Below are 16,141 nucleotides of genomic sequence, written 5' to 3' on the forward strand. Positions count from 1 at the left end.
ATTCATCATAAAAAATAAAAAAGAAGTCTTCTGTTTCATCTTAGAAAGATTAGTTTCTGAGGTTATTTAGTTTGCTGGGATTTGGACATCATAACTTGTTTGTTAATGGAAATTTACAAACCCCTTATTTCCTATAGGAACAGCTTCAGGGCAGAAGAGGTGCAGCTGAACAGCAGCTTAAAAGGATGGTAAACACCTTGTAATTACAAGGTATTTATGTTGTCTTGCTATAGAATAGCATAGCCAGTTCTAAACATTTAAACATAAAAAGTAAGATCTTGATTGCTGCAATTATTTTTCAATAACCAAACTCCACCCATAACTTGTCTTATCTGGAGCAGCCAATCTGGACTTGAGTTTTGCAGTTGTTATTTGCTGAAGCCAATTATTGACATGTATGTAGCAGGGGTAGCCTTCTGAAGTCCACAGGGTGCATTTCCAGCTTTTAGAATGAGAAAATCCATATTTTTAGAGTTAAAGGGGCAAAATAAATAATGGAAGTATCTTTTATTACACATAACCAAACATTTTCTATAAAACTACAAATACAAAAGAGAGGAGCTATCAAGGTTTGTACTATCATTTCTAAACTTAAAGGGACAGTCTAGACTAAATACTTATTCTTTATTACTTATTGTTACATACCAGACAACCATCTTGCAACCTGTTCCACATCTATAAGCTTGTAAAAAGTACATATAGGTTTTTTTTTTTTTTAATGTTCCTAATAATTAAGTTGTTTTTTTTTTTTTTTGAAGATCACATTACAGATGGAAAAGGAATGTATGATGAATATGCTAATACCACCTTAAGGATTCATAACAGATGATTGGTGGACTTGTACCTATAAAACGATGAGATGAATCGCTTCTTCATCACCCTTGAAAAAGCCTTGTGGGCGTGGCGAAACGTACGTCTGGTATACAAGCAGTTAATGATGTCACAGTGAAGGGCGTTTCTCCTGGGACAGATTGACAGTTATGGAGATACATTGTTACAATCCACTGCCATCATTGGAGACTTTGTATAACAAGCACTTTGTATTCATTTTACATTGCAGCCCTGAATGACTCACTAATCTGACTTGTATTTTATATTTTATGTTTTTAAATATTTTAACAAATAGATTATTTATATAAAAGCGGTTCACGGATTGCCTCTGGTCTGTCTTTACCTGATAGCCTATACCAGGTCTGCAGTTATATTGGGACTTAACATTAGCTCCCTAAAAGTGTGATTATGTGTCTATTACGTTCAATACAATTCTTATTATACATCACACTATATTTGCTTTTACTTCTTTCGAGTCAACCTTATACCTTACGGGAAGAACAACTTTAAAGATACCGATGGGAGCTGAGCCTGACAGCTTTGTGTTCAGGATAACACAGCACTTGAGCTTAAAGGGACATTAAACCCAAATGTTTTCTTTCATTATCCAGATAGATAGAGATACAATTTTAAGCAACATTCCAATTTAGTTCTATTGTCTAATTTGCTTCATTCTTTAGATATCCTTTGTTGAAGAAATAGCAATGCAGATGGGTGAGCCAATCACACGAGGCATCTATATGAAGCCACCAATCAGCAGCTTCTGAGCCTATCTAGATATGCTTTGCAGCCAAGGATATCAAGAGAATGAAGCAAATTAGATAATAGAAGTAAATTAGAAAGTTGTTTAAAATTGCATGCTCTTTCTAAATCATAAAAGAAAAAAAAATTGGGTTTAATGTCCCTTTAAGATAGCTCAAGTTTATGTGACAAATTTGTACAAATTTGGCACAAATATATCTTATAATAATTTGTTACAATATCACACTATATTGTTTTTTTCTTTTCTTTTGAGATTTTGACGATTGGATTACCACGTTGAATTTTATCATTATATCCTTTTTTGTCACATTTATCAGATGGAAAAAGTCTGACATTTATATTGTTATTTCTGTCTTTACATTTAAAAAAAAACTGCAATTTCATAAGGGAGAGTTGACTTTTAAATATTTAAGCTCAGTTCATTTCAACCCCAAAGCTTAATTCTTTAAGCTTCTCCTTGAGTATACATTTAATATGGCGCAGACAAGGATGTTTGTTTATAGCTCTATGTAAAATTTTCTCTACACATGCGGACAAGTATATAGAAAAGTAGATACCAGCTAATAAAGAACACCTGAAGTTATAAATGAAGGCCTCTCTTCATTATTTTAAACCCTTTTAAAGGTACACTAAAAATTTAAATGAACATGAACGCACTGTTTCAGTGAAATTCCTTACTGTGCATGGAGCATATGAACGTATGTCCCCTGTACCTGCATGCAGGGAGCATATATTACCTTAGCAATTACTCTTTTTGCAGGTTACTAATGAATGTAATCCAGCTCAGTCTCCTTGAGAAGGCATGAAGCTTGATTGTGTGTTGAAAAATACATCTTTTTTTAAAAACTGAAATACATTCATGTGCATTTCAATATTGAGTTTTATGTCCCTTTAAAGGGACAGTCTACAGCAGAATTTGTATTGTTTTAAATTATAGAAAATCCCTTTATTACCCATTCCCTAGTTTTGCATAACCAACACAGTTATATAAATACACTTTTTATCTCTGTGATTACCTTGTATCTAAGCCTCCGCAAAATGCCCCCTTATTTCAGTTCTTTTGACAGACATGCATTTTAGCCAATCAGTGCTGGCTACCTGGAACTTCATGTGCGTGAGCACAGTGTTATCTATATGACACACATGAACTAACACCCTCTAGTGGTAAAAAACTGTCAAAATGCCCTGAGAGAAGAGGCGGCCTTTAAGGGCTTAGAAATTAGCATATGAACCTCCTAGGTTTAGCTTTCAACTAAGAATACCAAGAGAACAAATTAAAATTGGTTACAAAAGTAAATTGGAAAATTTTTACAATTACATGCCCTATCTGAATCACGAAAGTTTATTTTGGACTAGACTGTCTCTTTAAATACTACTATGAGTAGCTTGATTCTTGTCTATTCTCATACAAATGCATGAAAAATTGTTAATAAAAAATGGTAGAAAATAGGAGGGAAAAATCAATTTTAGCAATAGGATTCCTTCATCAATTTGTTAGTCATAGGCACATTTCTGAATTGATATAAAATAAATATTTTATATTAAATTCCTTAACATGTATAATAACAACAATCTTTCACTATAGTAACTAATGTGCCAACAAAAATAAATTGTATATTATACTTTTTAATTGCTTTCTGTTGTATGCATTAGCTGCGTTCAAGGTAAAAAATGTTTGCTGACAGATTAACGTTTGTATTCCAAGTTAAAATTAAAAAGTTAACGTCTGAACGTTATTATATCAACTGCACTAAAGCCGAAGGTGCATTAGGAATACTTTAATTTCGTATGTATATATATATATATATATATATATATATATATATACACTGTATATAGAGTTCAAAGTAGGGGCCTGCACTTTAATCCTCAAATTGAGGGTAGGTAAATACCAGGGTGCTGTATTCAGCTCCAGGCGTGCGTATCTCTGTAGCCATGCCCCTTCCGGTCCGCCTGCTCCATGCCTATTGGGTTGCGTCATGCTCATAACCAAAACACCATCTCAGATGCAGGGAGCATGCACATGGCTAATTTGCATAAGTCGTACTGCTCATGGCATTTCAGTGGACAGGGAATTACAACTTGTAATAGCTGCAGTATCACATTTTTAAAAACTGCATATGTTAGAGAACAAATTCACGTACACTGTACACAGTAACAATTGTGGGGAAATGTATAACAAATGTATAGATGTGTGGGCACTGGATGTGTGCAAAGGGATATTAGGAGGCCCTGAATGTCCCAATTCTATTTTATAGTGTCATGGCAGATGACAATGGACACTAGCAGACACTGCCCAACCAAAAGGTTGCTAAGAACATAATGCAAAGATGTAGAAATGCTCTTGTCAAAGGGGGGATATGATCAATGATCATGGTTCTGAGACTAGAGACACTGTGTTTGTTAGTAGACTGTGATAAATATCAATGGGTATATCTCCCCTCAGCTCACGAATATTAGTGGTGGTACGAACCCTTTCAGCATCTTCATCTGTAAATAAAAATGTATCAATGAATTAGTGTTAACAGCGTCTTCATCATAGGTGTGTTCCTCATTGGTAGGTGGCCTCACCTATGATGAAGACGGCTCCACACTGGACGAGGGGGGTACAAAGAAAAAAAAAAACAATCCCCAAAAACGCCTGACATAGTCTTTAATCTCAGCACAAGGCCACTAACTGATGACAATGAACACGACAATTTTCAGACTGCAGTAGACATTTATAGATTTCAGAAAAATCTTAATATTAAGGAACACTTTAGGGATGTTAAGCCCACATCCAATCCTAGTAGGTTTAAGCCTCTGTCCAAGTTTGATCCGCAGACAACTAATCCATCTATTAAGAGTTTATCCAGACTTCTCAGACATGATTGCGATGCCAAATCTGGCGAGCACAGTTTCTCTAATTTACCAGAATGTGAACGTAAGGCACTTACAACATTAACCAATGGTCACAACATAGTCATACGCCCAGCAGATAAAGGTGGTGCCATAGTCATCCAAGACTATAGTTACTATAGGTTGGAGGCTATGAGACAACTTTCTGATTCACATACTTATAGAAAATTACCCTCTAATCCTACTAAAGGCCTTCAAGATGTCTGTTGATCAGGCCTTGATGTTTGCATTACAGTCACATATCATTACACAATCTGAGTTTGATTATATGATTGTAGATTACCCCAACACCAATTCTGTACCTACTCCCTAAGATACATAAAAGCCTGGTTAATCCTCCGGGCTGACCTATTGTATCTACCAGGGGATCAATATTCTCAGGCATTGCCGAATACATTGACTACCATCTCCAGCCTGTGGTATGCAACTCATTCTCATATTTACAGGATTCCTCTAACATGATTCATAAGTTGCAGCAACACATTACCCTACAGGCAATTGATATACTGGTCACTATGGATGTTGACAGTCTCTATACGGTCATCCCTTACGTAGAGGGTTTGGAGACTGTCAGGTCTATAGTGAGAGAATCTAGTCATTATACAGGCCCTCTACTAGAATTTCTAATTGAGCTCATGGAACACTGCCTCACTAAAAATTACTTCAAATTTGAAAGAGAATTTTTTTTCTCCAATTGTCCGGCAGGGCCATGTGGTTTAATATGGCCCTACATATGCCAACTTATCTATGCTTGGATATGAGCTTTATATCACAAAACCACTATCTCATCCATTCATATCTTTTTACCCTCGGTACATTGACGATTTATTCTTAATTTGGACTGGGACAGCTAATCAATTAGAGCTGTAGGTATACGACCTGAATAGCACTAACTCCCCCATTAGATTTAATTTGGAATATGACCTGAACAGTGTACATTTCCTTGACCTTAATATTTTTAAAGTGGTTGACAAATGGAGCTATCGTTTTGGCACATCACTATTTACCAAACCTACCGATAGGAATTCCCTTTTGTTATCCACTAGTTGTCACCCCAACCATCAGAAAATGGGAATTATCTCCTCACAGCTTGCCAGGGTGATTCGTAATAACTCAGAACCCGAAATCCTCCAAAACAGTTGGATATAATGTGTGACAAGCTATATGCTAGAGGATACTCGACAGTTGATGTGGACTAAGCAAGAGAAAAATTGAATGACCAGACCCAAGAGACCCTTTTGGCAAGGAATAAGACACAGCAAACTATCAGCACTCCCAACCTGAACTTTGTCACAACCTACACGTCAATTCACAAACATATACATGAAGCTGTTTGTGATAGATGGGACATTCTACAGACAGACAAGAACCGGATCCATTGGAAGAAGTGAACACCACGTATGGTGTACTGAATAGCCAGAAACATCAGAGATATCCTGGTTAAAATGGATCCTATGGAATCATACCAGAAGGAATCTTGGCTAAAGTCTACGTGACTGGGATGTTTTAAATGTGGTGATTGCATCACGTGCAATGGGATGTTAACAGGGACCACATTCAAACAACCTCTACCAACAGAAGGTTTAAAATCCGAAATAGACTGTCGTGCAGTAGCACCTACGTGGTGTACATTCTCATCTGCTCATGCTCCCTGTTTTACGTGGGTAAAACGATAACCACCTTCAGGGAGAGAATGGCTAATCATTGACATACCATCAGGAAAGCCATTAAGAACGGATCCTCTGACCAGTTGGTGGCCCGACACTTCACCCATAACAAACACAGTGTCTCTAGTCTCAGAACCATGATTATTGATCATATACCCCTTTGACAAGAGGGGGTGACCAGGGGAGGCGCCTGTTACAACTCAAAACCAAATGGATCTACACTATGGATTCAGTGGAACCAAGGGGGCTTAATGTCAAGATGGACTTTGGTGCATTTTTTGGATAGTTCACGCATTGAAATGATGCAGCTTTACCAAGAGCATTTCTACATCTTTGCATCGTGTTCTTAGCAACCTCTTGGTTGAGTAGTGTCTGCTAGTGTCCATTGTCATTTGCCATGACACTATAAAATAGAATTGGGACATTCAGGGGCCTCCTAATATCCCTTTGCACACATCCAGGCTCTTATAATCCAGTGCCCACACATCTATACATTTGTTATACATTTCCCCACATACTCTAACATATGCAGTTTTTTAAAATTCGATGCTGCAGCGATTACAAGTTGTCATTCTCTGTCCACCGCAATTCCATGCGCAGTACAACTTATGCAAATTAGCCATGTGTGTGCCCCCTGCACCTGAGATGGGTGTTTTTGATAAAGGTGCCAGTCTGAAACATCATGGGACTTTTATGAAAGGTCTTTGAAATAAATGTTATATTTTACAAAATCCAGTGAGTGCTGCCGTTATAGCTGGAATATATATATATATATATATATATATATATATATATATATACGGGTTGCCCTCGTTTTACAACGGTTCAATTTACACCGTTTCAGAATAACAACCTTTTTTTCCAGTCATGTGACTGCTATTGAAAAGCATTGAGAAGCAGTGCATTTAATAAAATAGCCAGTAGGTGGAGCTGTCCGCTTGTGTTGCAGCAAAGTCAAGCAAGCTGAAATTAATCAGTTTAACCAGACCTGAGCTATCGAGCAGATTTCAAAGGAATAAGATCTTCCTGTCTATAAATCAGTCCAGATTGGAATGCATAGAAAGAACTACAGAAAAATGCAAGTGAAGTCTATGTTGTGTGATTATTTTATTAGGTTTATAATGCTGTTTAGCAAATGTTTTTGTTCATTTAACTTAGTTTAATTATATATTCTGTGTTGTGTGATTATTTTATTAGGTTTATAATGCTGTTTAGCATTTAAAGTCTTCATTTCAAAGCTTTAAAAATAATGTATTAGGTGTTACTTATGACAATTTTGAGAGGGGCCTGGAAACTATCTCCCTCACTTCCCATTGACTTACATTATAAACTGGGTTTCAATTTACAACAATTTCGATTTACAACCATTCCTTCTGGAACCTAACCCCGGCGTAAACTGAGGGCTACCTGTATATATAAACATGGGAATGTGGAATGTGAGGTATTTACACATTAAAACATATTAAAATGTAATAAAAATCATATTGCATGTTTAAAGTTATTTGACTGGGAAGGGCTCAACATTGCACACACCCACATATATATATATATATATATATATATATATATATATATATATATATATACATATACATATATGTATGTATGAGTACACACATATAAACACATAAATGCACATGCATACACATATATAGACATATATAGAGATGTATACATACACACATACACTTATTTAGACATATAGATACAATGGAGCCCTTCTCAATCAAACACTTTGCCATATATCCCTTTTTTAGACCTTTTCAAACATTTCTATCGCTATTAAAGGGACATGAAACCAAAACATTCTAGGGCAGTTTCAGCTTTTGCTTGAGAGCAATCTATAACTTTCAACTTGTAATATCAGCAGAGCTGCAATATAATTGAAAGTATAGGCTGTGCTAAAGCAATGATTGCAGTGCTAACCCTTCTCTGGTAAATGGGATTTTACCATGGAATTGTAATATAAAGTAGCGCGGTCCAGCGATATTGCGTTTTGTATACCGCTCTATCATTAGCCACTTGTAATCTAGCCCACAGTTGGAGTTAATTGACAGTTAAAAAAATGACTGGCAAAAATAATAGTTTAACATTTGTTAGTTATTTTCAGTTACCACTTTATAGTTATTGGATATGTCTATTGTCAAATCATTCTAGTCAAGTCCATCTGATATTTTGGCAGATACTATTTTTATACCCTAAATAACATCTGCTATTGATACAGAGGGGCCGATTTATCACACTGTCGACATTTATCATTGCACAAGCCTTTCTAGTGAAATGCTTGCGCAATGCCGCCCCCTGCACATTTGCAGCCAATCGGCCGCTAGCAGGGGTGTCAGTCAACCCGATCGTATCTGATTGGGCTGATGCTGTCCGCCGCCTCAGAGGTGGAAAACGAGTTTTCTGGCGAGCCTGAAGGCTCACGCAGAAACATGTGCATACGGGGCATGATAAATCGGCCCCAAAGCGTGAAAATACGATATGACTGCCACTGGATAACAGTTTACGGTAATATTTGTTTTAAAAATATGAATAAACAGATAGCTAAAAAGTAAAAAAAAAACTTGACTAACGGTCATAAAGAATTGTGAGAAGTTTCTAAAAATACTAATAAATAAAGGCTTGATCACATTTGCACAATATTAAATTTCTCATGTAATCATATGCCTCCAATTTTATTGAAGCTTATTGTGATTACAATAGGTAGGAGAACTTTTCTAAGCATTTTTACCAACTACATCCAAAGGATGGGTGAATGTTTTAGCACATTTGTTAAACATAAATATGTTTTTCACATTCTTTCTAAAGAAATATTGAATGTTTGCAGACTACCTGACAGTGATTCTTTGCAGATACAATATTACATTTATTTAATATAACATCTGAAATAATATTGAATACATCTTTTAATATGAACATTAGTTCTACAGAATTATTGGTTTGGCAGAACTATCCTCCAATACACCCATGGATCAAGGAAAACTTTTGGTCTAGTGAAATGATGCTTAAACTCCAGAATTTCTATTGTTTAAAAAGATAGATAATTCCTTTATTACCCATTCACCAGTTTTGCATAATCAACACGGTTATATTAATATACTTTTAACCTCTGTGTTTACCTCGTTTATCTACGCCTCTGCTGACTGCCCCCTTATTCCAGTTCTTTTGACAGACTTGCATTTTAGCCAATGAACTAGCGTTGTCTAGCTATAAAAAACAAACTGTCAAGATGCACTGATATAAGAGGCGGCCTTCAAAGGCTTAGAAATTAGCATATGAGCCTACATCGGTTTAACTTTCAACAAAAAATACCAAAAGAAAAAAGCAAATTTGATGATAAAAGTAAATTGGAAAATTCTTTAAAATTGCACGCCCAATCTGATACATGAAAGTTTAATTTTGACTAGACTGTCCATTTAATGAAAAAAAAAAAAGGATTATTAAGGAAAACAGGTTTACTCTTATAGAATAATGCACCAGAAAGCAAAATCAAAATGATTTATCATTCTTAAATCAAATAAATGTATTTTAATAAATGTGCTTTTAGAATTGCCAATCCTGTAATATTACTAGGGTTGAAAATTGAATCAAACACTGAGATTTCTGAGTATATTTGGGGAATGGGGTGAAAACAGAAAACCTAACTGTGTATTGTGACACCATAAGATTAAAGGGATATGAAATCCAAAAAAATATATTTTGTAAATCAGACAGAACATACAATTTAAAAAAAAAAACAATTCCAATTTACTTCTATTATCAAATTTGCTTCTTTCCCATGATATTCTTTGTTGAAGATATACCTAGGTAGGTGTTTGTAGCACTAAAGGACAGGAAATAGTGGTGCCATCTCGTGTTCATGGAAATGGATAACACTCTTGCAAAGCTGCTGTCATATAGTGCTCAAGAAATGGGCCCGCTCTCGAGCCTACGCCCCTGCTTTTCAACAAAAGATTCTAAGGGAATGAAGAAAATATGACAGTAGAAGTGAATTAGAAAGTTGTTTAAAATGTCATGCTCTATCTGAACCATGAATGAAGAAATGTGTTTCCTATCCCTTTAACCTTTTTTGATGTTGCAACTTAATTCTCAATTATTCACCCCTGTGTGTCATATTTCTTATTTTACATGTGTGACACGTGATGCTTTTGACCTGAAACTCACCAGTGGTCAATAAAAGTCTGCAAGCTACACAATAGCATTTAGGACATACCATATTATATGGTGAGTTACATGAGAGGGGGGCAAAGGGGGTATTAGTCCCTCTCAGATTTTTTTTCTCTTTATCCAATTAAATATATATTAGCATTTGCCTATATAAATTATTATTGTTGGGGATAATTTTTATTTTATTTTTTGTCCCCTCACTGGAAAAAAATGGTCTTTGGAAGCCTTTACTGGTTCTCATAACTACAAGCAAAAGCTAGAAATACATAAAAAAATTAAAAAAGCACAAATCCACACACACCTCCTTACAGACACAGGACTATGAATACAGTATAATATCCACTCACACCTCCTTACAGACACAGGACTATGAATACAGTATAATATCCACACACACCTCCTTACAGACACAGGACTATGAATACAGTATAATATCTACACACACCTCCTTACAGACACAGGACTATGAATACAGTATAACATCTACACACACCTCCTTACAGACACAGGACTATGAATACAGTATACTATCTACACAAACCTCCTTACAGACACAGGACTATGAATACAGTATAATATCTACACACACCTCCTTTCAGACACAGGACTATGAATACAGTATAATATCTACACACACCTCCTTACAGACACAGGACTATGAATACAGTTTAATATCTACACACATCTCCTTACAGACACAGGACTATGAATACAGTTTAATATGTACACACATCTCCTTACAGACACAGGACTATGAATACAGTATAATATCTACACACACCTCCTTACAGACACAGGACTATGAATACAGTATAATATCCACACACACTTCCTTACAGACACAGGACTATGAATACAGTATAATATCTACACACACCTTCTTACAGACACAGGACTATGAATACAGTATAATATCCACACACACTTCCTTACAGACACAGGACTATGAATACAGTATAATATCCACACACACCTCCTTACAGACACAGGACTATGAATACAATATAATATCCACACACACCTCCTTACAGACACAGGACTATGAATACAGTATAATATCTATCAACCAGAAAGAAGGGTTGAAACAGAAACAGGAGTATAAAACATAACATTTATTTATAAAATGTTAATATCAGTATATAATATCCACATACACATGCACACATAAAATAGTTTATCAAATATTGTATTTTATTTTACCCAGTAATAAATCACAGTATAACATACATGACTGTGTATAAACAATATAAAATATTAAAAAAATGAATGCGCTTTGATTGGAAGGAGTATTGATAATATGTCATGCAGACGTTAGCTTACCTTCCACTGACCAAGAAGCAGGTCACCAGGAATATAAGCAGAGCAAATCCTCCAGCCAAAGAAATGGCTAAAATTGTGATTTGGTTTGTGTCAGAGATGGCTATCATGTCTAAAAGGCAAAATAAGAGAAGTCAGGGTTAGAATCAATATGGTAGAAAATACATCTAAGTTTTGCCTGATCTATAACACAACTTTCACCAGCTAGCTTATAAAAAATCCTTCAACTGACAAATTTTCCATCTTTTTTTCAAAATAAACAGTTTTAGTGAATGAAGAACAAATACTGTAAAAGTTAAAACATATTCTATTGTCCAGTTGGGTTAAAGTACCGTAGTGAATAGACTATCAGTCTTACCTGCTGAATAAACATATCTTACTGAGTTTAAAGGAGCACTTCTTTACAGAGAAGGCAATAATTTCATTATAAATATTAGGAATATATACAGTAAAAGTGCTGCCTCAATTTATTATATATATATATATATTAATAGAGATAGAGAGAGGTTCTTCACAACTGTATTATGTGCTTTGGGTTAACTAACATACACAATACAGAGAGAAATGGTTGCAGTTTGTATACACAGTTTAAAAGGTATGTAAAATATATGAAAAGCCTAATGTATAATATAGTGCAATGCAGTCACTACAAAAATGTATTGGTCTGTATCGTGTATGTTAACTCAAACTGCAATGTCAATGATCTGTGAATGTGCACAACTTTTGTCATAGAATGCAAGAATAACTAAGCCCCAAGATGGAAGGGCCCAGACCAATCGATACCACTAAGGGGTTAAAATAAATAAATGATTTTGAAGCGAGCTGCAGGTACAGGAGGAAAAACTACAGTATAGCGAGTATTACCCATACTATTGTAGTTATGCCCAACAGTTTAATGCCCCTTTAAGTTTAGAGAATTTTATTTGGAAGATTATTGCCAGTTTGGGCACACACCCTACAAAAGCCTCACTACCCCTGCACAAGGTTATAGGATATTAATTAAGCCAAAGCTTCAAACTGAAATATATGTAGATTAGAAAGCTGTTCAAATTCTTATCTGCCCTCAAATTCTATATTTATGTTTCTATTCTGCACAGTTACATCTGTACATGTGAGAGAAAGCCACCAAGGCTGGTGCTGTGAGAGACCTGTAAGTTATAATGAAGACAGCTTTCTCTGTGTTCACTAAATGGCAGTAGGAGCTTCATGAAATATTCATTAGAAGTGCTGTGCTCTAACATTTATATGCACTTGTCTCTAAACTTATGACAAGCAGGTTAGGTGTTTTTTTCCCCCTTAATTTTCTAAGCCATTTACAATCCATTAGAAAGTCTGCTGCTTGAATTAGTAAAGCAATATTATATAATGGGAAACATATTGTAATCAAAAGGTGTATTCTGCCCCTTTAAGTACACAATAAACTGTAAGATATAAGGGGGTTTTAGAACTTCACAGCAGCAAGGTCAATATGAAACATCTGCTAATATATTCAATTTTTAAGATTGAAAAATGTGTTTGATGTATTTTTCCTATTTTCCAATAACATCAAATCATGATGTGTGCAAACAACTATTTCATTTAATTGAGTACAATTATAATGAACAATTTAATGACTAAACACATCAATATTATATTGACATTGTGGTGATCATATGCAAGTTGTTTACACGTATCTTGTGATGTCAGCAATATTTTACCTTTTTGTATTAAACAAGGAAACAAATCACTTAATTTACATGTCAGATGAGAATGTGCAAAACCTCTAACATTGAAAACATTTGTGCAAACAGCCAAAACATGTAGTTAAAAAGAAACTAAAATGGGTTTTCAAGAAGTCAAGGATTTTAAATTAGAAAGAAATAGGCATTTCAGATGGACTGGAATACAGCTGTCCAAGGGCGCGATCCGATATCGATCGCAGTTTGCGGCGCAAGCGAGGGAACCGGCGTCGCCCGCAGTTTCAGCTCGCAACTCGAGCTATCCCATATAGGTCGCCGTCAGATGCTAACGTGCCGTAAGTCTGACAAACCAGCGATGTCCAGAAATCTGCGTAAGTACAAATTTCTGGCGTCGCCAGTGACTTGCGCCACGTTAGAAACTGCCGGCGCCTATAAAACCTGACTAAAGTTTAAAACACCCGCACTGTCTAACACGCCTCCCTAACATAGCCCGCACTGTCTAACACGCCTCCCTAACATAGCCCGCACTGTCTAACACGCCTCCCTAACATAGCCCGCACTGTCTAACCCTCTATCCGCTATCCCCCCTCACTAGCCTAACAATAAAAATGCTATTAACCCCTAAACCGCCGCTCCTTTACCCCGCCGCAACCTAATAAAGTTATTAACCCCTAAACCGCCGCTCCCGTACCCCGCCGCCAGCTATATTATATCTATAACCCCCTAAAGTGAGCCCCTAACACCGCCGCCATCTATATTAAAATTATTAACCCCTAATGTAAGCCCCTTACACCGCCGCCATCTCTATTAAAATGATTAACCCCTTATTTAATCTACCTACCCCCGCCGCCAGCTATATTATCTATATTAACCCTAAGTATATTATAGTTAATATAGGTATTACATTATATATATTAACTATATTAACCCTAATTATATTAGGGTTAATATAGTTAATATAGTTACTATAGTATTTATATTAACTATATTAACTCTATCTAACCCTAACACCCCTAACTAAATTTATATTAAATTAATCTAATTCATTTATAAACTAAAATATTCCTATTTAAATCTAAATACTTACCTATAAAATAAACCCTAAGATAGCTACAATATAATTAATAATTACATTGTAGCTATGTTAGGGTTAATATTTATTTTACAGGTAAATTGTTAATTATTTTAACTAGGTATAATAGATATTAAATAGTTATTAACTATTTAATATCTACCTAGTTAAAATAATTACCCAATTACCTGTAAAATAAATCCTAACCTAAGTTACAAATACACCTACACTATCAATAAATTTAATAAACTACAAACATCTATCTAAAAATACAATTAAATTAACTAAACTAAATTACAAAAAAAAACAAACACTAAATTACAAAAAATAAAAAAAAGATTACAAGATATTTAAGCTAATTACACCTATTCTAAGCCCCCTAATAAAATAATAAACCCCCAAAATAAAAAAAATTCCCTGCCCTATTCTAAATTCAACAAATTTCAAAGCTCTTTACCTTACCAGCCCTTAAAAGGGCCTTTTGTGGGGGCATGCCCCAAAGAATTCAGCTCTTTTGCATACAACAAATACAATACCCCCCCCCCCATTACAACCCACCACCCACATACCCCTATTCTAAACCCACCCAAACCCCCCTTAAAAAAGCCTAACACTACCCCCCTGAAGATCTCCCTACCTTGTCTTCACCACACCGGGCCGAACTCCTGATCCGATCCGGGCGATGTCTTCCTCCAAGCGGCAAAGAAGAATTCTTCCTCCGGCGACGTCTTCCTCCAAGCGGCAGCAAAGTCTTCATTCTTCCGGCGGCATCTTCAATCTTCTTTCTTCGCTCCGCCGCCGCGGAGCATCCATCCCGGCCGACTGCTGAACTTGGAATGAGGTACCTTTAAATGACGTCATCCAAGATGGCGTCCGCCGAATTCCGATTGGCTGATAGGATTCTATCAGCCAATCGGAATTAAGTTAAAAAAATCTGATTGGCTGATTGAATCAGCCAATCAGATTCAAGTTCAATCCGATTGGCTGATCCAATCAGCCAATCAGATTGAGCTCGCATTCTATTGGCTGATCGGAACAGCCAATAGAATGCAAGCTCAATCTGTATTTTATAGGTAAGTATTTAGATTTAAATAGGAATATTTTAGTTTATAAATGAATTAGATTTATTTAATAAGAATTTAGTTAGGGGTGTTAGGGTTAGATAGAGTTAATATAGTTAATATAAATACTATAGTAACTATATTAACTATATTAACCCTAATATAATTAGGGTTAATATAGTTAATATATATAATGTAATACCTATATTAACTATAATATACTTAGGGTTAATATAGATAATATAGCTGGCGGCGGGGTAGGTAGATTAAATTAGGGGTTAATCATTTTAATAGAGATGGCGGCGGTGTAAGGGGCTTACATTAGGGGTTAATAATTTTTATATAGGTGGCGGCGGTGTAAGGGGTCAGATTAGGGGATAGATAAGGTAGATGGCGGCGGTTTTAGAGGCTCACAGTAGGGGGTTAGTTTATGTAGATGGCGGCGGGGTCCGGGAGCGGCGGTTTAGGGGGTAATAACTTTATTAGGGATTTCGGGGGGGGGGATCGCGGTTGACAGGGAGATAGACATTGCGCATGCGTTAGGTGTTAGGTTTATTTTAGCAGATCGCGGTTGACAGGGAGATAGACATTGCGCATGCGTTAGGTGTTAGGTTTATTTTAGCAGATCGCGGTTGACAGGGAGATAGACATTGCGCATGCGTTAGGTTTATTTTCTAGTTAGTT

At 35.9% G+C, this 16,141-nt stretch overlaps 1 protein-coding gene across 1 annotated transcript in view; it reads right to left on the bottom strand.

Annotated features, from left to right (window-relative positions):
• Window positions 1–16,141, bottom strand: part of LOC128656073 (ephrin type-A receptor 3-like) — a 325,679-nt gene that overhangs the window by 91,151 nt on the left and 218,387 nt on the right. Inside the window, 1 exon segment of the mRNA XM_053709749.1 lies at window positions 11,649–11,757. Within this exon segment, the coding sequence (XP_053565724.1) occupies window positions 11,649–11,757 (109 nt within the window).

Source organism: Bombina bombina, chromosome 4 (assembly GCF_027579735.1).
Source record: "Bombina bombina isolate aBomBom1 chromosome 4, aBomBom1.pri, whole genome shotgun sequence".
In the NCBI taxonomy this organism is placed as follows: domain Eukaryota; kingdom Metazoa; phylum Chordata; class Amphibia; order Anura; family Bombinatoridae; genus Bombina; species Bombina bombina.